Source organism: Carassius carassius, chromosome 44, assembly GCF_963082965.1.
Source record: "Carassius carassius chromosome 44, fCarCar2.1, whole genome shotgun sequence".
Lineage (NCBI taxonomy): Eukaryota > Metazoa > Chordata > Actinopteri > Cypriniformes > Cyprinidae > Carassius > Carassius carassius.
In genome coordinates, this window is record NC_081798.1 from 13,261,350 (window position 1) to 13,283,164 (window position 21,815).

Here is a 21,815-nt window from a genome sequence, read left to right on the forward strand (position 1 = left end):
AGTTTAATGCAGTTATTTATTTTATTTTATTTTTTTCAAATTTAATAAGTAAAATAAATATACATTTTTAATAATTTTAATTTCAAAATAAATATATATATTTTTTTAAATAGTGTTATTATGCCTAATTTTATGTGTAGCATTTAAATTAATTGACTTTACATACTACATCCATATGTGCTTGTTGAACACTTATGAAATCCATTTAATCTTCTTTCCAAATTCCGTAATTTTTCTTTTCCAAATTCAGTTTTTTCCGTTTTCATTTTACAGTATTCCGGTTTAATCTATCTAGACTCTGTTGTAATGTTTTTTTTTTCTTTTCTTTTTTTCATAAATATTGTCTTGTGTATTTACATTTTTCTGCTAAATAAATTCTGGTAAAGAATTTTTCTTCTAAATATTCCTTTAAAATTAATGTTTCAATAATAATTGTATTAGTAGCAGTAGTACTATCATTACTTGAAGTACTATTTCTGTCAAGTTTTCTTCAAGGTTTAACATTTGTATTTTGACGGGTTACTGTGAAGACCTTTTTCTGACCCTTTTTTTTCTGTTTGTATATGATATGACAATAGTTTTTCTCAAAAGAAACCGTAAAATGCTCATGAAGTGACTCAGAGCAGTTCTAGAGATTGTGTTCATGTGTTCATATATTGAGGTGGCAGAGGCTGAAAAAACTGCAAGCGTCTTGTGCTTCAAGATGTGTGTAGTGAACGAATCTTAGCATCTACGCCATTTATAGACACTCAGAACATGCAGGATTCATTTTTAAATGCTATTTTCGCGGCTTTATATTCACAGACACTAGTACATAACGCATTTTGATTCGAGTAAAGTTTACCTACTTTTTATGCATCAATCCAAAATTTATGAGGAGCTTAGGGCCCTATTCACTTCATTTCAAAATGATAGTACATGAAGTTGTTTTGTTGTGGCCTTTTTAACTAAATATCTGCATAGAGATTGCATGACAGTATCATAGATGCAAACTCGAGTCTTTGTCACCTTTTTCATCCATGTTTAATTTAGTACACCTTTTAGTATACATGTTGTTTTTTTACTTTTGTCCATATTGTGTGGAAGTGTGTGTTCCAGGTATTATAGGGTGTTTCTTAATAGTGTGACTTAGAGGCATTATGTGTGAGTGTACAGTATGAGAGTTTCTAACAAGCTCAGGTGTACAGGAGAAAATCGATGCTTTTATATCCCTCTGCACAGAGCTTGTGTTCAAGGGTCAACCTTTCTCTCTCTTTATTTAGTTTAGCTCTCTGTCATTTAGAACAAAAACCCAGAGTCCACCCTCCTTTCTCACCTTTCCTCTGTCAGCGTTAACACGGAATGGGCCCTTTTCTTTCTTCTGAGCTCTTAGCATCAGCAACCAGATCAGTATTAGAGTTAATGAAGTCTTATTTCTCGCTTTCATACACCGTCTTTCCTTTCATTAGCTGATCATGGCCCCTGCGCTCCATTCTTTCTCTAATCAGAGAGCGAAGCAGGTGTGCTTGGAGGACGTGAATGAACTCAGAGTATAAAAGACAGCAGAGTAGACGCTCAAAACAGATCTGTGTGCATATGCAGCCGGAAGAACTCCCTTAAGATTTCACGTGTATGCCAAACAAGCATCGCTGGCCAGCCAGTCTGCCCTCCCTTATAACGTCTTCATCATGAATAAGTCATTTAGGTCCTGTTATACTAAGTCCTTGAGTGAGATGCGTGGGTTAAAGCAGCTCTTTCCAGTTTCTAGGTGTCCACTTGTTTGCATGGTTCTGGCTAATAGTAACTTTTCCTTGCCTAGGAATACCTGATTATTCAAGTGAGGTTCAGGTGAGCTTGCAAACAAACTATTGCCTTCTAGGACAGTAGTTACCACACAGCGGTGATTTTGCTTTATTCAGCACAACCACTAGCATACTAATGCATATAAAACAGCATTGACATTACGTCCTAACAATATAGAAAATGTCAAATAAATGCAGTTTTTTTCAACATTTTATTAATCAAATCAACTTTTAAAAAAAGTATCATAGTTTATACAGAAATATTACGCAGCACAACTGTTTTGAACATTGATAAAAAGAAAATAAGGATACTAGAATGATTTCTGAAAGATCATGTGACACTGAAGACTGCTGAAAATTCAGCATTGCCATCGCAGGAACTCATTAAAATAGAAATTCTGCGACGACTGAGAAAGCCTGATCACCCCTAAGTTTCAGTCTAGATTTGAGAATAGTGTAGTGACATTCAGCCAAGTATGGTGACCCATACTCAGAATTCGTGCTCTCCTTTTAACCCATCCAATGTGCATACAAACAGCAGTGAACACACACAAATTGTGAACACACAACCGGAGCAGTGGGCAGCCATTTATGCTGCCGTGCCCGGGGAGCAGTTGGGGGTTTGGTTCCTTGCACAATGGCACCTAAGTCGTGGTATTGCCGGCCCGAGACTCAAACCCACAACCCTAGGGTTAGGAGTCAAACTCTCTAACCACTAGGTCACGACTTCCCACCAATAGTGAAAAGTACAACCCGAATTCCGGAAAAGTTGGGACGTTTTTTAAATTTTAATAAAATGAAAACTAAAGGAATTTCAAATCACATGAGCCAATATTTTATTCACAATAGAACATAGATAACGTAGCAAATGTTTAAACTGAGAAAGTTTACACTTTTATCCGCTTAATTAGCTCATTTAAAATTTAATGCCTGCTACAGGTCTCAAAAAAGTTGGCACGGGGGCAACAAATGGCTAAAAAAGCAAGCAGTTTTGAAAAGATTCAGCTGGGAGAACATCTAGTGATTAATTAAGTTAATTGATATCAGGTCTGTAACATGATTAGCTATAAAAGCTTTGTCTTAGAGAAGCAGAGTCTCTCAGAAGTAAAGATGGGCAGAGGCTCTCCAATCTGTGAAAGACTGCGTAAAAAAATTGTGGAAAACTTTAAAAACAATGTTCCTCAACGTCAAATTGCAAAGGCTTTGCAAATCTCATCATCTACAGTGCATAACATCATCAAAAGATTCAGAGAAACTGGAGAAATCTCTGTGCGTAAGGGACAAGGCCGGAGACCTTTATTGGATGCCCGTGGTCTTCGGGCTCTCAGACGACACTGCATCACTCATTGGCATGATTGTGTCAATGACATTACTAAATGGGCCCAGGAATACTTTCAGAAACCACTGTCGGTAAACACAATCCGCCGTGCCATAAGCAGATGCCAACTAAAGCTCTATCATGCAAAAAGGAAGCCATATGTGAACATGGTCCAGAAGCGCCGTCGTGTCATGTGGGCCAAGGCTCATTTAAAATGGACTATTTCAAAGTGGAATAGTGTTTTATGGTCAGACGAGTCCAAATTTGACATTCTTGTTGGAAATCACGGACGCCGTGTCCTCCGGGCTAAAGAGGAGGGAGACCTTCCAGCATGTTATCAGCGTTCAGTTCAAAAGCCAGCATCTCTGATGGTATGGGGGTGCATAAGTGCATATGGTATGGGCAGCTTGCATGTTTTGGAAGGCTCTGTGAATGCTGAAAGGTATATAAAGGTTTTAGAGCAACATATGCTTCCCTCCAAACAACATCTATTTCAGGGAAGGCCTTGTTTATTTCAGCAGGACAATGCAAAACCACATACTGCAGCTATAACAACAGCATGGCTTCGTCGTAGAAGAGTCCGGGTGCTAACCTGGCCTGCCTGCAGTCCAGATCTTTCACCTATAGAAAACATTTGGCGCATCATTAAACGAAAAATACATCAAAGACGACCACGAACTCTTCAGCAGCTGGAAATCAATATAAGGCAAGAATGGGACCAAATTCCAACAGCAAAACTCCAGCAACTCATAGCCTCAATGCCCAGACGTCTTCAAACTGTTTTGAAAAGAAAAGGAGATGCTACACCATGGTAAACATGCCCCGTCCCAACTATTTTGAGACCTGTAGCAGAAATCAAATTTGAAATGAGCTCATTTTGTGCATAAAATTGTAAACTTTCTCAGTTTAAACATTTGCTATGTTATCTATGTTCTATTGTGAATAAAATATTGGCTCATGTGATTTGAAAGTCTTTTAGTTTTCATTTTATTAAAATTTAAAAAACGTCCCAACTTTTCCGGAATTCGGGTTGTAGATAATCAGAGGACTTAAGAGATCTAGCAGATGTGTGCCATTTTAATAATCCAGCAAGGTATGGTGGAGCCAGGCCATTTAATGATTTAAAAACAAATAATAAAAGCTTGTATTCAATTATGAAACGTACCGACAACCGACGATGTAATATGGTCATGCTTGCGTGTACTTGTCTAGCGGCTCCATTCTGGACTTCCTGCAAACACAGCAGTGCTGTCTGGCTGACTCATATACAGTGTTTGGAATAACGCCATTAAAAAGAACGGCGTTAGGTAACGACTAATTTTTTCAGTAACGGGGTAATCTAACTAATTACTTTTCCCGTCGTTACAATGCCGTTAACATTACTAGACGTTAAATATCGTGCGATACTATGCATTGATTGAAGCAGCAGCAGAGATGGCGAATCAGGAGCAATCATTTTCAAGGTGGAGATATAAGCACTACTTCACATTAATTGTAGTCAAATGCAAGAACGTGCATGTAATTATGTCCAGGAGCGAAGCAGCTCTAATTTAATACGACACATGCATCTACAAAGCTAGTGGCCAAAAACACTTTTCTTACAAAGATAATACTTGAAGTGCAGGATAAAACTCTTGCTGTTTGTTGGCGTGCAATAAATATCGAAAGTTATGTACAAACATCTGTCTGTTCTACTCAATTCAACTGACTTGTGAAAACTGCTAAAAAAAAAAATACGAAATCTCTTTGACATATAGCAATTTTTTTTTTTTTGCAGTAACGCAAATAATTACTTTCCTTGGTAATGAGTTACTTTTATTATAGAGTAATTCAGTTACTAACTCAGTTACTTTTTGGAACAAGTAGTGAATAACTATAACTAATTACTTTTTTAAAGTAACGTTCCCAACAGTGCTCATATATAAAGAGAGTTACAGTTGTCAAACTGAGGAAACACAATTTAATATATTTTGGATGAAAAAAGTTCATTGGATATTCCCCAAAATGGCGCAATGGTGATGATGAGAGAGACAGAAGAGACAAATTATTTAATAAAGTCATTATTTTCGTTTTCTTCGCATACAAAAAGTATTCTCGTCACTTCATAATGTTACAGTTGAACCACTGATGGCAAATGGACTATTCTGATGATGTCTTTCATACTTGTCTGGGCCTTGACAGTATAATTCAGTAGGCAGTCAATGGAACAATCACAAGCCTCCCGGTTTTCATCTAAAATATCTTAAATTGTGTTCTGAAGATGAACTAAGCTTTTTCAGGTTTGGAACGACCTGGGGGGTAAGTGACAAAATTTTCATTTTGGGGTGGAGTAACCCTTTAAAATAAAGTAACTTCATTTAAAGACATAAAACATATATACTATGTACATTTATTTTTGTATATGTATTTTAAATGTTTATTGTGTGGGTAGCATGCTCAATGAATATGTTTACATGCACTCTCATAATGTAATTATATTGGCATTATTGCAATTTAAACTTGACCTCATGTAAATGCAATACGTCAAAATAATGCGATTAAGTTCATAATCGTAGTAACCATTATCGCATAAATCTAAGTGGCGTATGCCAATTTTAATTACACTAAACAGGCATGTAAATGCCCTAAATGCATTATCACAGATTTGGCCAAATTGTGCAAGTGCTCAGACGCACATGGATGCCGCATATTCTTCACACAATTTCATGCATGAACTTTGTGACATTTTTTTGCTAAGCACCCTCAAACAAAAAACGGGGGAAAAAAAGCACTCTCAGTTGAGCCTGCAAAAGTAGGAAATGCTCTAATGCATATAAGTGTTTGCACTTAGGAGAGCTTCAAAGGTTTCTAGTTGCAACGTGTTTTGGCAGCATTGAGCACTGTGGCCAATCACAGACATATCTATTGATCTCTTGAACAGAGTTGAGTTCAAGCGTCCCCACACCACTACTTACTTTTATAATCAGAATAGTAAAAATTGCATGTAAACAGGAGTGAAGAAGTTTGCTAGTGTCTTGTAAACATCTTAATTTAAGTTATGTAAACGTAGTCAATGTTTCATCTAAATGGTTGTCTTCAAGCAAACTCAGATGAGATCTACTGTCTTAACATGAGCTGAAGATGAAGGCAGCTTTGATAAATCAGATGCACTTTATAGTGAGTAAGTAGAATACACTAAAGCATTTTGAAGGACTTAACTTGAGAATGACAGGAGGAGAGATTGTCACTTAACTTCAGATCTGTTTTTAGTGTGACTGTGCTGTCGTGGTGCCGTTCACTAGTCAATCTGAGAGCACAACCTGCTGAACAGTTTACCCTGCAGCCAGCTCATAAACACAGACACACATACACTGTGAAGCTAATGCCGGTATAAAAGAGAAACTTTTTGGACGCTGATCCAAAGTTTTAACACAAGCCTTTTTTTTTTTTCTTCTTCTTTTTTTTAAGTTTGATGTGAAGCACCAGCTTCAAACAGGATTACTAATTAAAACCACATCAAAGTCAAAATATTACTATGAAATTTGGAGTAAAGCTTGCTGTCTTTGCATAGGCATTTCTGACCTGACAGCAAGGATTAGACCCAGATTCCCCCTCTTTCGTGTCAGAGTGTGTGCATGTGTGTAAGAGTCACCACGTCAGTGCATGTATGTGCTTGTGTATATGTGAGAAATAATGTTATAGACGTGATGTGGCTCGATCTGTGAGTTGTAGATCAGATGAGTGTAAATATCTGTAGATCCTAGTTAAAACACTTCATTCATATAGCAGTAAAAAATCTGAATATTTTAATATACTGTTAAAAAAATCTGTCTAAATCCAAGTCCGCTTATGTATGTATATAAATATTTTTTTTGCCTTTGTTTGTTTCTTTGACTGCTGATGTAGATGGTTTTACTTTCCATTCCAAGCGGCAATATTTTGATCATCAAAAATTATCGCCCATTCCTTTTTTTTCACACCAGATCCATGTTCAAAGTATGTGATATTTCAGTGTGCTTATGCATGTTGACATATGACAGTGTGTGCAAGAGATATGTGAGTGATTTGTAGGGTGTTAATTAGTGGCATTTGCAACTATTAATATTATGTTGGGTTATACAACAAGTTGAGAATAAAGGCAGAGCAAAATAATTCCATAGATCTGCATTGAAGAACCTGAGCAATATTTACCAAACTAGAATATTATTCCTGCAGCTCAAACAATATAGCACTAAAATGGCAATTGCAACGCCAAGGTCATGGCTTTAATTTACCCCCCAAAAAAGCATTAACTGATGTATTCCTTGAATTCAATGTAAGTCGCTTTGAAAACAAATTTAATCAGAGGTGGACAGACCTTGAATCAGTAGTCAATTATGTTAATATTGTGGTGGTGAGTTTTGCACAAAGCACTACTCCCATTATCTTCAGAAAGTGATAATGTTCTAAGATCTGAATGAATTTTTACGTTTTCAATGTAAACCATAAAAACATAGTCCTCATACTACCATTAGATCTTAATGCAGTGAGTGTGGAACAAATACTTGTTCAAATGGCTGTCTGTATTGACTGGAAGTACTTTTTAAACGTTTATAATTATGTTTGTTGATTAGCAAAATGCCTGTGTGTGTATTCTTTCCTAATAAATTACATGTTTTGCATTGGGTCCTACTGTACACATAGACACAGTTTAATTGGCTAAAGAGCAGACATGGATACAGCGCTTGGCTCTGTGCAAGAGCAGCAGTTTAACCATAATTAGAACGAACTGGACTTTTCTGTGTGGACTATTTATAGCTGTATAGGTGTCTTGGCATTTTTTTTTCTTAATGTGCTGGTTTCATAGCTCTGTAGCAAGTGTTGCATTATAGGTGTGTAGTGAGGCGATCAGGGATTAAAAATGGTTTTCATTTTGGTTCCTTCTGAGCACAAACTATTTCTGGGACTTCACATCATCCTTACCAAAAAAAAAAAAAAAAAAGATGAACAATTTTCCTTATTGAAATGAAAGTGCACTGCACTAATGAACTTAAAAAGTTAAATAATTGTATAAATCACTGCTGGTTTATTGAACTTATGTTCAGTAAACCAAATTGTAAAGTAAGTATGATTTTTCCTTAAACTAAAATCCCAAGATAAAGGAGAAAATGTGCTGTTCTTAAATTTTTTAAACTTTGACAAAATATTTGCACATTCACTTTCCAATACTAGATTCTTGTCCTTGACGATTATTCCTCACAGTTTCTCCACGCAGGCGAGAGATCAGTACCAGAAGCTGGTGGTCATGCACAGTAATATGGTGACCCTTTACCTCAACATGCTGGCATATTTCGCCATCGACCCCAAGAAGACCTCTTTGGAGGAACTCTTCACTGACCTCAGCAACTTCAGAGCCATGTTCATGGTAAGCTGCCCACTCTGAATCAGATCATAATCACAGCCGCTATACCTTATTGAAATGGAGTCGTGTCAGTGCCAGGTTGAGACTGGCTTGTATTTGCAGGATCTGCAGCTGTGCAGTTGTTTTACAGGAAATAATCTGGTTCCTTCTCCTCCAAACCTTCATCCCTTTTAGCCCACAAGCCCTGACCAGTGTTGTGCATGAACGCGTTCAATGAACGGCGTTCACTGAACGCGTTCATATTTTCGCCGAACGCTGAACTGAACGAATCACTTTTCATTAGGGCTGCAACTAACGATTATTTTGATAATCGATTAATCTGTCTATGTACTTATATTTTAGTTTTTTCCATTTTTCCCCCAAAGTAAATTATTAATAAAGGGTCTTTATCATTCAGCATAGATTTTTAAGAGATTTTAATAATTTTGCATTGTCATATCCTCATCACAAATATACCTGGAGTTGTTTTATTATGTGTTAGTGATCCCTTGTCAAACTCTTCTGCAATCAAAACACTGACCCATACTCTATCAAATTTCACAAGGAGATTTCAAATAATGTTTTCACCATGGCAGTCCTTAGAGCTCCTAAAGTAGTTTAACATCCCGAACAAAGCTTATTAAGGAATCTTTCAGAACATATTTTCACGAAGAATAAGGATAAAACAGAATAAGATTGCAGTGCGTTGTATTTTATTATTTACTGGGAAACAGCTTTATAGCTTATGCTGTGAAATTGTAAACAATCCTTCGAATAAAGTGCCAATGGCATGAAACCTGAATGGAACTCACAATTTAAAGTAAAATCCATCAGAAGGTTGTCCAGAAAAAACGGACACACAAAAAACCTGCTGTGTGAAAAAGAGCAGTGAATACTTAGAAAAAAAAAGTGCATTTCAAATATCTTTAAACATTTACCTCTCTCATTCAGTCATAATTAGGCTGCACGACTGAATTATGAACTGGTAAACGACAAACTGATCACAGAACATGTTTGTAAAGCTTTAAATGTTAACTGTTAAAAAGCAATGTTATCAGCTTTTACAACTAAACATTTGCAAACAACATTGTACTGGAGAATCTGCACAAATAAAAGGCTTAGGGGCCGTTCACATATCGTGCCTGAAACGCTAGGCGCACCCATAGACTGTGCGCACCGCTTTCTCCTCCTTTCCAAAGCGCTCGTGCAGAAGCGCCCCTGAGGCGTCTGCCTTTGCTAAGCAACCATGACGTGCTCTCTCCTTGAAAGACGCGGAAATTTCAGCAAAGGATAAATGGATTTGCAGCTCTAAAAATCGCTTGCAGTAGCTCTGCTACTAAATTTATTTCAAAATGGGAATCCATATACAGCTATGATCAGCTGTTCCTTCATCTTGGCTGAGCTTTAAAAGTTGTTACGGGAAAGGATGAAGCTGATTATTTAGTTCTTGTCACATGACCCGCGGTGCGCTTGCTGCATTCTGAAAAGTTGAAATGTTTTTAACTCGATGCGGTGTGCACGCGCCTGGAAAAACGGGTGCGTCGCGACCGCGTCGCTTACATTATGGGCGCGCATACTGCGCGCCTACATTGGAAATAACGAACATGAGCGCGCAAAAGACGCGATATGTGAACGGTCCCTTAAACAGTTCAGTAGTGCAGAGTTTACAGGTTAATCTTCTTTTTTGAAGGCTCAAAATAAAGTACTCCCACATCCTGCTGAATGCTGCAGAGACGCCGTTCGGGAAGCACGTGACATAAAACGAGGCCAGCTATTGGCTATTCGCTACTTCTCCTGCTGTACTGGCTGAGTAAATCCTCCGGTGGCTCATTACTGCCACACTTTGGTCACCGCAGATCTGAAATATGCACGAAATAAGCCGCTTACGGCAAATTAATTATTTAGCAACGAATCGATGACTAAATTAGTTGACAACTATTTTAATAATCGATTTTAATCGATTCGTTGTTTCAGCTCTACTTTTCATACAATGAACGTGAACGAGAACGGCGCTCACTCGGGCAGGAATGAAAAGCATGCGCAGTTCACGTCCACGCTCATTTGAAAAGTCAGGTTTTACCAGGGCTTAATTTGAGCCGGAACATGTTCCGTCACCTCCGACATTGGATCCGGCACCTCCTGTGTCACTAAAATTAATTGCCTAAATGAAAAAAAAATTACTGTTTGTGTAGTGTTCAATGTTTGTGAAACATGACTTGCGCGCTTGTTGTACTAGTTGAGATTGCTGTAAGCATCGATAGTTTCACGCAGGGGAAAAATGTCAAAAAGACAGGAAAGTTTGCTTAATTTTTTCAAATACGCTGGACAGTCAGATCCCAAACAAGCAAAAATCGTTTCCGCTGATCAAAAAGGAGACCACAGTGGACACAGTAGCCTAGTATCGATATCTCGTTATTTCGACATAATAAGGGGACATTCTAATCTGCATTAAGCCACATTAAGCGTTCTTATAATGGTTTTCTATGGGAGGAAAATGCTTAACCGTTCATTTTATGGGCTCATCTGATTTTTTGTACATAGCATAGCCTATTTGTTAGGATTTTAGTATCATAATGATTAGGCTAATAAATGCACGCACAATTATCCGTGAACTTGATTTGAAAAAATGCCTTTAAACTTGTGTGTGCAAAATTCAGAATTAAATTAATGTGCTGAAATTTGTACAAATAGAGAGAAGCTATGTAGGCATACTATACTGTTGTAGCCATTTAAAAAAGTGTGTTTCATATTTGTTAAAATATTATAATTTTATTTTTTTTCCCATTTATGTTGATTTATGAAAAGTGAACAGCACGACCGAGTAAGATAGGATGCGCAATATGAGACATGGAGCAGGTCAGACATGATTTTGACCGTTGAAGTTGAAGTTGTTATAGAAAGCCTTTCTTTAAAGTGAATTTCGTTTTGTATAAGTTGTATCTTAATTTTAATCAACTTTTCATCAACCAATTGCCTGTATTTAATGAATAGGCCGATGAAACAAATATAACGGAGGTGCCCGCGTGCTCACTTGCATTGCACGTCAACTAGAGCACATCCTAACTTAACGAAACTCAGTGTATGCCTCACACAGACATGACAAATACATCAAATACACAAAGCTTGAAATGTATAAATAATTGTCTCTTGTTTATTGGTACAATAATTTTGATTAGTTTTGGAGTGGCAGTGATTTGCAGCTGGTAATGGATGGTAAAGAGGTTCTATTGAGTAAGATAGTGGCCTATCTTAAAAAGAATTTAACAAATGAACGTGAACTAGTTCGTTTTTAGATATGTGAACTTAGTTCATTTTTAAAAAAAAATGAACTATGAACATGAACTAGTTCATTATCATCTGTGTTAACTGAACTTTGAGCTAGTTCTTTTTAAGTATGAACTGGCACAACACTGGCCCTGACCTACTCAAACAGGAGGAGCCATCACAAGTAGTGGGTGAATACTGGGTGATTAATGGCCAAATATTGCTCACCCTCAAACGATATGTGCAGGTTACACAAATGGAGACTGAGCGCTTTCTGTCTATACTTACTGTCATTGAGTGTAATTGTATGCGCTTTCACACACTCCCTACATTCCCATTCTGAAGGTTCTAGTGCACTAATCTGACAAAAGAGAAGCTGCCTGTCTCCTTTATGAAAAGCTATTTGAAATACAAAAGTTATTTTCCACTTGGCTGCTACAGTGATGAGACGAATCTCATCACCTTTATTATTTTAGATGATTTCATGATGGAAATGCTGAAATTTGGGGTATGAGCTGACGGTGGGTTTGCCATCAGATGCATGGTAATGCACTCCTGTGGCGCATCATTGAAACCTGTAATGAGCTCTATGAACAATGCATGGCAAAAAAAGTCCCTGGACACGTGATTTATTTATTTATTTATTTATTTATTGCCATAAGTCTGGAAATGTTATTACGTCTTTACTATAGTGATTATTTTGACTTATCTCTGTTCTAGAGACGTTACAACTTCTTGATAAAGCTCTAATTGGTTTTCTTTTGGAAATATGTTTCAAATTAATCCTGAATGCATTTATGAATGTGAAGCATATCTGTGTATGACACAATTGCAAAATTGATCAAAGAAATCGCGATAATTTTATTTTTTATTTTTTCATATTGCACAGCCCTAGTTCATTCAATAAATACATAACAATCTAGCTTCTGATTACCAAGTTATTAACCCAACAATAGCGGGGTCAGTTAATTTTTTTTGCAGTGGGTCGCACAAACATATGTGTTTGGTTGTGTGGGCCGCGAGCTGAAAAAGGTTGGGAACCACTGATTTAGAATATAAAAAGTAATTATATAACATTTAATTATTTACTATAATATTCATTATTTATTTTGTACAGCACTGATGTAAATGACATTTACTTATTGTCTCACTATTTTTCACACAGTATGCCTTTTTTTGAGCAATGTGGACAATAACAGTAGCAATGTGAATTAAGAAAGTAAACAGAGTCAATTCTGATTTCATGTTAACTTTAAATATAAGGTATGTAGCCAGATGTTTCTGTCCCCTTCTGTGTCCCACACTTCCTGTCCTCTGCTTCTCTTTCTCCCCTGTTCACACTTCACCCTCAAACAGAATGTCCCTCTCTCCCTCTTTCAGCCCTTTTCCAGGTCAGTGAGTTTTCAGCCCTCAGAAGCAGCTTGTTTAAATCAATGCTGAGGAGTGGCAGGGGACTACCAGTTGAGCAGGAGGCTACAGGACTTCATACATACTCACCTTACTGCAGCACTATATGCAATCACACATTCCTACACTCACACACGTGCAGACCTGCAGCCACACATGCTTAGTCATCCTCTCAATAACATCTCTCTCATGCTTTCTCTTTGGTTCTGACTACTTCTTCTGCAGAATGACATTGACAGGATTTCTGGGTTTTGATGGAGATTGTTTTTGGCTGCTGCTCCTCTGATTCCCAGAAGTGCAGGCACATACTTGCACACACACACACACACACACACGCACACACACACGCACACACATACATTCCAACTTTCTCACCCCATTTTTCTATTTTCTTTCTTAGGGTGGAAAACTGTAGACAAGTTATTTAAGTTTAAAAATAAAGACAAAAAGAGAGTAGGAGACAGACTAATGTGGGAGAATTAAATGAAAAAGGGGGAAAAAAAAAAAATAATGCTTCTGCAATAGCAAATGACCATTCCTGCCAATCAGACTGTTGTAAATAATTGAATTTGTGTAGAGAGGGATGATGATTGCTCCTCACCTCTTTCACTTCTCCTCCGCATATTGACTGTGTTTCTAAATCCAGCTACATCAGCAGCATTTTGGGCAATGTTGTATAGCTACTGTAGGTGATTTAATTCTAAGACCTTTGCAATGCCCCACCAAAATAAGTGTTTTACTGTTTTTGTTAGTGCTTTAGTCTTATGTTCATGTTTCAAATATTCACAACAAGACAAATTTACTTGACGCAACATACAAGACTGCATAAAATAATACACTTTGAAAGTGCATCTTTATTAAATAGAAGTGTATTTTTGTGTTGATTTGTCTTGGTAGTAGATAGATTTGATATGATTGTGCAACTGACTTATGATGCATGGTAGGCTACTATGTAGGCTGCTTCAATTTGAAATTGTAAATGTCTAAAAATGCTGTCCGGGTTGTCAGCTGTGACATGTCTGTGATGACACTCAAAATGCTGTCTTACCTGTAGTTGGCAGCTTAATAGGGTTTGAAACAGCCATTGAGCGGAATTGACAATTAAAGGGCCAAACAAAAAGTAGAGAAGTGAAAGACAGATGAAATTGCTCCTTTGCTCAATGGCCAAGTATTGTTGCATATGCTTCTGTCTTTCATTGCATCTGAATCATGGTTACCAGATCTTCTGTGTAGTTGAATATTAGTGGATGCACTGAGGGGTGGCCAGGTTTGCTGTAATATGGTTTGTTTTATAATCTTGAAAATATGTGTGGCCACACTGTGTTTTTGTTTTGTTTGTTTTTTTTTGTTATTTTTTTTTAATGAAAGGATTTGGACAGGACTTTTAGGTGAAATGGTAACAGCAATTTGATTACGCACACTGCTCTGAGCTGCAGGTTGTTCTAGTAATATATACTTAATTGTAAAATGCTGAAAAAAATGACAAAAAGCAGTTATAAGCAGTATTTAATTATGAGGCTCAAGCTCAAGAGAGATACACAAGCCTTGCCAAACCTCTGAATTACACCCCATAATCCTGTACCATGGGAGTTGCTGTGGCAACCAGCACTCTTTCATTACTACAGTTGACTTTTGACCTTTAGCTGGCAGCTCTGTCTTATCAGCAAATAGCCACAGTTGCATGCAGGCACACAAACACATCAAAACATTGGATTGTTGTCGCTGCCCTAGTCATAAAAGACAGACCAGGTGTCAAGGTGAACATTCTGCTGCATACGGTTCATTCTGTGTGATCCTCAACACTAACGTTCAAAAAGATGCTAATGTTGGACATGCCCTCCCTTGCACTGAGCCCCTACTGCACTGGGTGCTAGTCAATTTATATTGAACTATGTGTTCACTATGTGAGTCTTTTAGTGTTCGTGTGTGTATGAGGGTTGCCCCTCTCTCCTCATCCACCCATTTGAAATAGACCAGCAGCAGTTTGGCTAACCCAATCTTTCAATACTACCAAAATGTGTATAAAAAAATGCAAACTGATTACAAATTGGCAACCCATATTTGGTGTGTTTATAATATTTCAACTTAAAGAGTCAAAAATTTCACCAAGGTTCCTTGCTTGAGTGTTGACATTAGTGGCTAAGGGGCCTAGATGTACAGGATGCCCAAAATTACCAAAAATGACCACTTTAGATATAGACTCATTGAGCTGCAGAAAATGAAAAGCCATCCATGCCTTTATTTAATTCTGACACTGAAACAAAGTTGTAATGTTAGATTCATCGTTACAACTTACAAATACACCTGGAAGTCATCAGCAGAACAATAAGCAACATTACATTTTTGACATATTAAACCCAAAAGAAGCATATATGAGGAGAACAAAACAAGACCAAGACGTGAACCTTGAGGAGCCCCTGAGGATATATGCTGATATGAAATAAAGCCTCCTTACTCCACCTGCAAAAGATCTTCCATGTAGATAGGAAGATAACCACTTTAAAGTAAGCTCCCTAATCATCCCCACTCCTACAAAAGTCAAAAAGAATCCCATGATCTACAGTATCAAAAAAGCAACATTTCGAAAAAAGAAAAGAAAGAAAAAGCTGTGAAATTCACATTTTTATCAAATACTATTTGATTACAGACTTGTATATATCAAATACAAATATTCAGTACGATGATCAGAGCAAAGATGCATTAGATCAGTTTCATCATCAGCCCCAAAGCTTCAAAGTGCTTTACCACTTCCTGGATTGACATTTAACTCTGTAACATATATATATTTTTTTTCATTTATATGCTGTTTATTGATGATGATTAATATTTAATTTGAGTAAATCAAATCTGATAATAAATTACTGTCTTTTGAGTCTTTTAGACATTTTGAAAGCCATTCACAACTCCTCTCCTGTCTCTGGTCTTATGGAATAGTGAAGTATCATCCAGGTACTTGTTTTTATCTTACTATACAGTAAGGAAGCAGGCAAATGCCAATGCAAGACTAGAAAATTACATGCAGGTGAGTTTGATCAGGGTGGAAGCTAAATTCTCAGAACTGTAGGACTCCAGGGCCAGATTTTAAAAATCCTGATGTGAACTGCTTACTAGGTTTTTCCAGTGTAATTAGTTCTTTAACCCTGTAATGGAATTTGCCATTTTATTTATCATCCTCATTTTTTTTTTAGCTGAATAAAAGTTAATACCAAATAGCCAGCACCCAGTCTAAGACTTTGACAGTCGTTGTTAAAAAAAGAGGAGGCGGCAGAGTTCTTGACAATGGGGTGGGAATGACAGTGTCTATCGACTGCTTCCTGTCTTTGCTTGATGTTAAACTGTGCTAACAGAGACCTATTGGGCAGCTGTAGAGCACCTCCCCATTTTAACATCCCTGAGAAGAATGTCCCATGTCAGACTTGACTGACGTGGGTTTCTTAGCAGTAAACTGCCCTTATAATTCAAGCTATGAAAGAAAAAATACCCATATATGAGTTTTTATGTTTTTGTATTCATTGCACAAGCAATGTACTTTTCTGAATATCATCACATAAATTTGCTTATAATTTTATACAACAGTGTGTAGAGCAATGCAGTGTTTCATTCCTTGAATGAATCTGTTTTTGAACGAATCATGTGAGCAAGTGATTCAGCGCTCCATTCATTTGTTTAGTTTTTTATTGAATCAGCCGTTTTGAGTGAATCATTTGATTTGAATTATTCAATAAATAATTTATTAAAACAGGGATTTTCTGCCACTTATGGTCAGTTTTATTGGCATCTTTATTTATACACTATAGTCCTTAACCAGCCAAAATGCCAGCACAAAAACACATTCAGCAAATATTGTTTAATTTGCAGTATTGACCCAAATTCCTCCCAGAAATCTTTTACAAGACCCTAACAGCCTTTAATCCATCTTACATTCCAGAGTTGTTTCTGTGTAGTTAGTCATGTCTCTTCAGGTTACAAATGATTCACTAAAACCAGTTCACTTTTCTGACTGATATTTGTCCAGAAAGTTTGATTACAGACTTTGATGAGTCTTGCATTTTGCTTTGAAGTTTTTTCCCCCTCAATTTGCCTCAAAGTTGCTCTTTAACATAAACAAAATGGCACAGTTTCGTCCGATGCCAAAGCAATTACAGTAGTGAAATTAGCTTCGGCCACTGTTACCCTCCATAGCATAGCGTATATCCGTGAATTGTCTCCTGTCAAACTGAATTTGATTGAAACGAGGGGGAAATAACCAGGGCCTCAGTCTTGGCACGACTGCTGTAATTAAGTTCAAACGGTGACTAGAAAATGGAGACTGGCTCTGTAATGAGAAAACAGACGATTTGAGGGTGAGGGAGACCGCAGAGTTCCGTCCTAATTTCTACAACCTATGTTTATCTCTTTCCCCTCGCTTTCCACCTTAACACAGTTACAGGCCATTTATGCATATGAGAAGCGATGAGTTTAATCCCCTATTGACTGGGGAGAGTGGGCGGAGTCTAATCAGACACATCGGGCTTGGCAGGAGCCAAGCAGATTTGTAGAGAGAGTGGCTTCATCAGATTAGCAGGGTTATATGAGGTAGGCAGGCAGCTGTTGTGATCTATATTAAGGCATGCCTTATGAGAGTCCCAGCTTTGAGTTTAGAGTTTGCCAGGCATCAATCACTTGTAACAGCATTTTAGACTCTCTCCGACATACTTTGTTCAGCTCACATGGCATCGTCTCTCACAGTGAATGCTGATTTAAATAGACTCAAAGGGATACAAGTGCAGAAGTTTGCTCAGATTGAGAAAACTAAATGCAAACATTTTGCACCTTTGCTTTTTTTCGGAAGCTCCCTTGTTCCTATGTTTTCCATCAAAATGGTTCAGGACCAAAGCTGGTTTGATGCTGTTACCACACAGACAAACACTAGGAGTCTGTCTTGTAGTTATGAGAACATATTTTAACATCCAAAGTAATGTGATTCACTGTCATTGCATTGCAAATTGGTTTTCTAAAATGTGTGTGGGATTCATTCTTGTAAAGGGGTATGTCACAGAGAGGTTGATGGCTGGTGTTGTACAGTATGTCCAGAGAGAGCATGGCCCAGCAGTTAAAGTTCATCAGTACACGCTTTGTAATGGTGTGTGGGGGGCAGAGAGATGGATAGTGTATTCTGAGGAGTTTCCTCACCTCAGCTGTGTGTGGGATTCTCCCCTTAACCCCTCATTAGTCATTTACACACACATACATGGATGCTGACTATGGCTAACAGCAAAGTGTGTGGGGCCCCATCCTCTCACACTCGCTTTCTCTCTCTCCCAAAACTCTCATCACCTTGATTTGTGTGTGTGTGTGTGTGTGTGTGTGTGTGTGTGCATTCATAAGAATGAAGAGTTAGCATCCTGCTGTTAACTCTTTGAAAAAAAAAGTCCAATTTAGTAGTGACAGTTCTCATCATTTACTTACCCTTATGTTCTTCCAAACCTGTATGGATACTGTAATTTCTTCCATGGAGCATAAAATGACAATTTAGTGTAATGTAATGGTAACTTAAGAACATAAAAGTAGTTCATATAATAGCTTTATGAGAGATACAAATACAAATTTTAGTCATTATTCAATAATATTCTTGCCCTCCAGTGAGCTTGTGGGTCGTGACCATTGCAGATTATTGAATCCGTGAATTAGAATTTAAGAACCATATGTGAGTTGTGAACAAATGAGGCCAGTTATTGTATTTTGTGAACTGGATCATCAAATTCATTAAAAACAATCTCACTGAGGAGAATCATTATTTCACTCATCTACAATGCTATTTCTCTCATAAACTCCCTAGTGCTAGAGCAGTTACCGTTCCACCCTTAAATGGATAGTTCACCTAAAAATTTTAATTCTGTAATTTTTACTCACCTTCATGTCGTTCAAAACCCATAAGACTTTGGCTCATCTTCGAAACAAAAGTTGAGATATTTTTAACGAGGCCTTACATTTTTTTTTTAATTCTAGGTAACCAAAACTGAAGAAGATCCAGAGTCTTAAAGTGTTGTAAAAATAAAAATCTATAAGATTCAAATTATTTAATCCAAGTCTTGTAAAAAGTTATGATTGGATTGGTTTATATGATAAATACAGTAAATTTAATTTGGCCTTTCATTTGCATCTTAACAATTATATACACACATACAAAGGACACATTACACATATTTTGAAGATGAACTAAAGTCTTAAGAGTTTTATAAACACCGAGTTAAATGACCGTGAGTAAATTATGAAGGAATTTTTAAATTCAAATCCATCAAATGGCTTCTGAAAACTTGAAATATAGCGCTTATTGTATGGACCACGTTTATGATACTTTTTCACTTGATATGTTTTCCACTGAAGAAAGTCACACAGTTTTAGAAAAACATGAGTGTATTTAAATGATGACAGGTGTTCTTGCATGAACTGTCGCTTAAAGTGCCATTAATCAGAACCGTTGTTCAGCACTGTGGCAGGGAAATCCGTATCTGTGGAGGCACATCATTCGCATCAGACACGCTCACAGGCCGTGCCCCTGTATCTATGAAGCTTTCACAGCCAGCGGCTGCTTTATACACTGTGTGAGATCAACATTACCAGGAGTGACTGGGGCAGTGGCTTTGATTCACATTCGACTGAATTAATCAGTGGTGTGCGTGCGTTAGCAGTGATTACTATTGATTCAAACCAAAGTTTCGCCTTCCTAGTATTTATTCAGCATTGTGAGATTTACTTGTATCTCTAGCGGCACACTGTACTGTATCCAAAATAATCAATATCAGCACAATATAGTGCATCCTTTAAGGCCTCAGACAATTGAAACCGTCATCTCTATTAATTAAAAACAGTTTTTTTGACCTGTGTGTGTTACAATTCAAGCTTATGTGAATAAAAATAATCATAGTTCTTTTAGAAATGTCCATGTTTTTAATGCTTTCTTACTTTAGCAAGCTGACCTTTTATATAGCTATGATAATGAAGTGTGTAAAAGCACATAATAATGCCATTTAATATGGAAACATACTTTTCTTCTGTTGTGACGTTTCTCTAAGAGCCTGTTCTTGTCGGCAAGTCTTCTATCATGGTGTTCAGCCAGGGATTAGACCAGCTCTTATGTTATTATTTTCTATTATGCTGCTGAATAGGCATAATGGAACATCCTCAGCCTTCTGCACATTTTCCACAGAGATGTTATTGAACATCTAATAACTAGTTCACTCAGCGTTCAGGGTAGGCCCATCTGCTCCTGAACACTGACTCACGCTGGAGCTGTCGTACACCGAGGTGCTGTCGACTTAATCGTTGCGCCTGTTGACAATTTCTTACTCTAAACTGCTATCGATGCTTTACCCGGTGGCCGCTGCGTGAGAGTTTGCATTGACTAAGCTGTCACATGCAGTTCAGATGAGGCTACCAGTTACAAACGGAGCACATTAAGCAAGATCTCCCTCTGTATAGTGCTTCTCAACCCAGTTCAGGTACTCGCCAACATCACTGCCTGTGTAGAAAGCTTAATTTGGCAACTTGTTGCAGAAACAAGCTTGAATGCAAATTATTTAATTGCCTCATTTGCTTTGTCAGCGAACACTTTACTCTATATCAAACTCATAACTTGAGTAGCACAAGAAAGTCAGTACCTTCTATCAAAATGTTGCAGTTGCATTTGCATTTAGCCAACATCAGTTAAAACTGACAAGTAGCAAACAGTGAAACAGTTAGAAGTCTAAAGGGGTTGAAGGTAGGGCAGGGTCATTATGAATCCCCCTCTTGTATTAGTGTTGATATTGATGTCCGTGCTACTGTGCATGAGGTCACGCACCGCTGCTTTTCATTCTCCCCTAATTCTAATGAAAGTGTTTAAAGCGCTCTGTGTTCGCACAGTCACACGAGTGTGGAAAGGAAAGCTGATTTAGCCCACCTTCCATCTCGCTATCCTCAGGATTTACTGTGATCGCAGACTGTGGCTGTAATCCGCCGCACACAATAGGGAATAAGCCTTGTTATCATGTGACTTATACTCTGTCCCGACCTGTTGCCAATAGCCATATTTTCTACTCATTTAAGGGACCACTGGTGCAACTACGGCTCTGTTAGAGATCTGTGAGCTGTGCAGAAAATAGACAGCAAAGTCTACTTCAGCCGTCCACTGAAAGTTTTTTTTTTTTTGGTCAATCCCCTCTAAGAGAAGTTTTGGAGAGAGTTTTCTCACTCAAGTATAACACAAGAAAACTGTATAAATCAGTAATTTTTCTAAAATAAAACTGTCCCAAAGCAACAAAAGCAGGTAAAGTTACAGTGGAAGTCGGCGTCTCTCTTGCCTCCACTCAGCCCGTTGAGTTTTAACAGACACGCTCAAGTGTGTGATGGGTTTGGTGGGTGGTCAATGAGAATGAATGGGGGAAGTCACGTGAGAAGAGGCAGTGCCTCCATCGTGATATATATATATATATATATATATATATATATATATATATATATATATATATATATATATATATATATATATATATATATATATATTTTTTTTTTTTTTGCACTACAATCTTTTTTCTTTTTATCTGCACTGTTTGTTTATCTGCACTGGTTTGCACTCTATCTGCCATGTGCCTCACGCTGCTTTATTTAACTTTATTTTTAATTTTATTATTTTTTCTTATTGTATAGTGTATTGAATAGTTGTATT

General features: G+C 37.4%; 1 protein-coding gene across 1 annotated transcript in view; it reads left to right on the top strand.

Moving 5' to 3' along the window:
• LOC132126489 (protein diaphanous homolog 3-like) overlaps positions 1–21,815 on the top strand; it is a 405,695-nt gene that overhangs the window by 302,333 nt on the left and 81,547 nt on the right. The window contains exon 23 of the mRNA XM_059537748.1: positions 8,318–8,482. Coding sequence (XP_059393731.1) covers positions 8,318–8,482 — 165 coding nt within the window. The remainder of the gene's footprint in view (positions 1–8,317; positions 8,483–21,815) is intronic.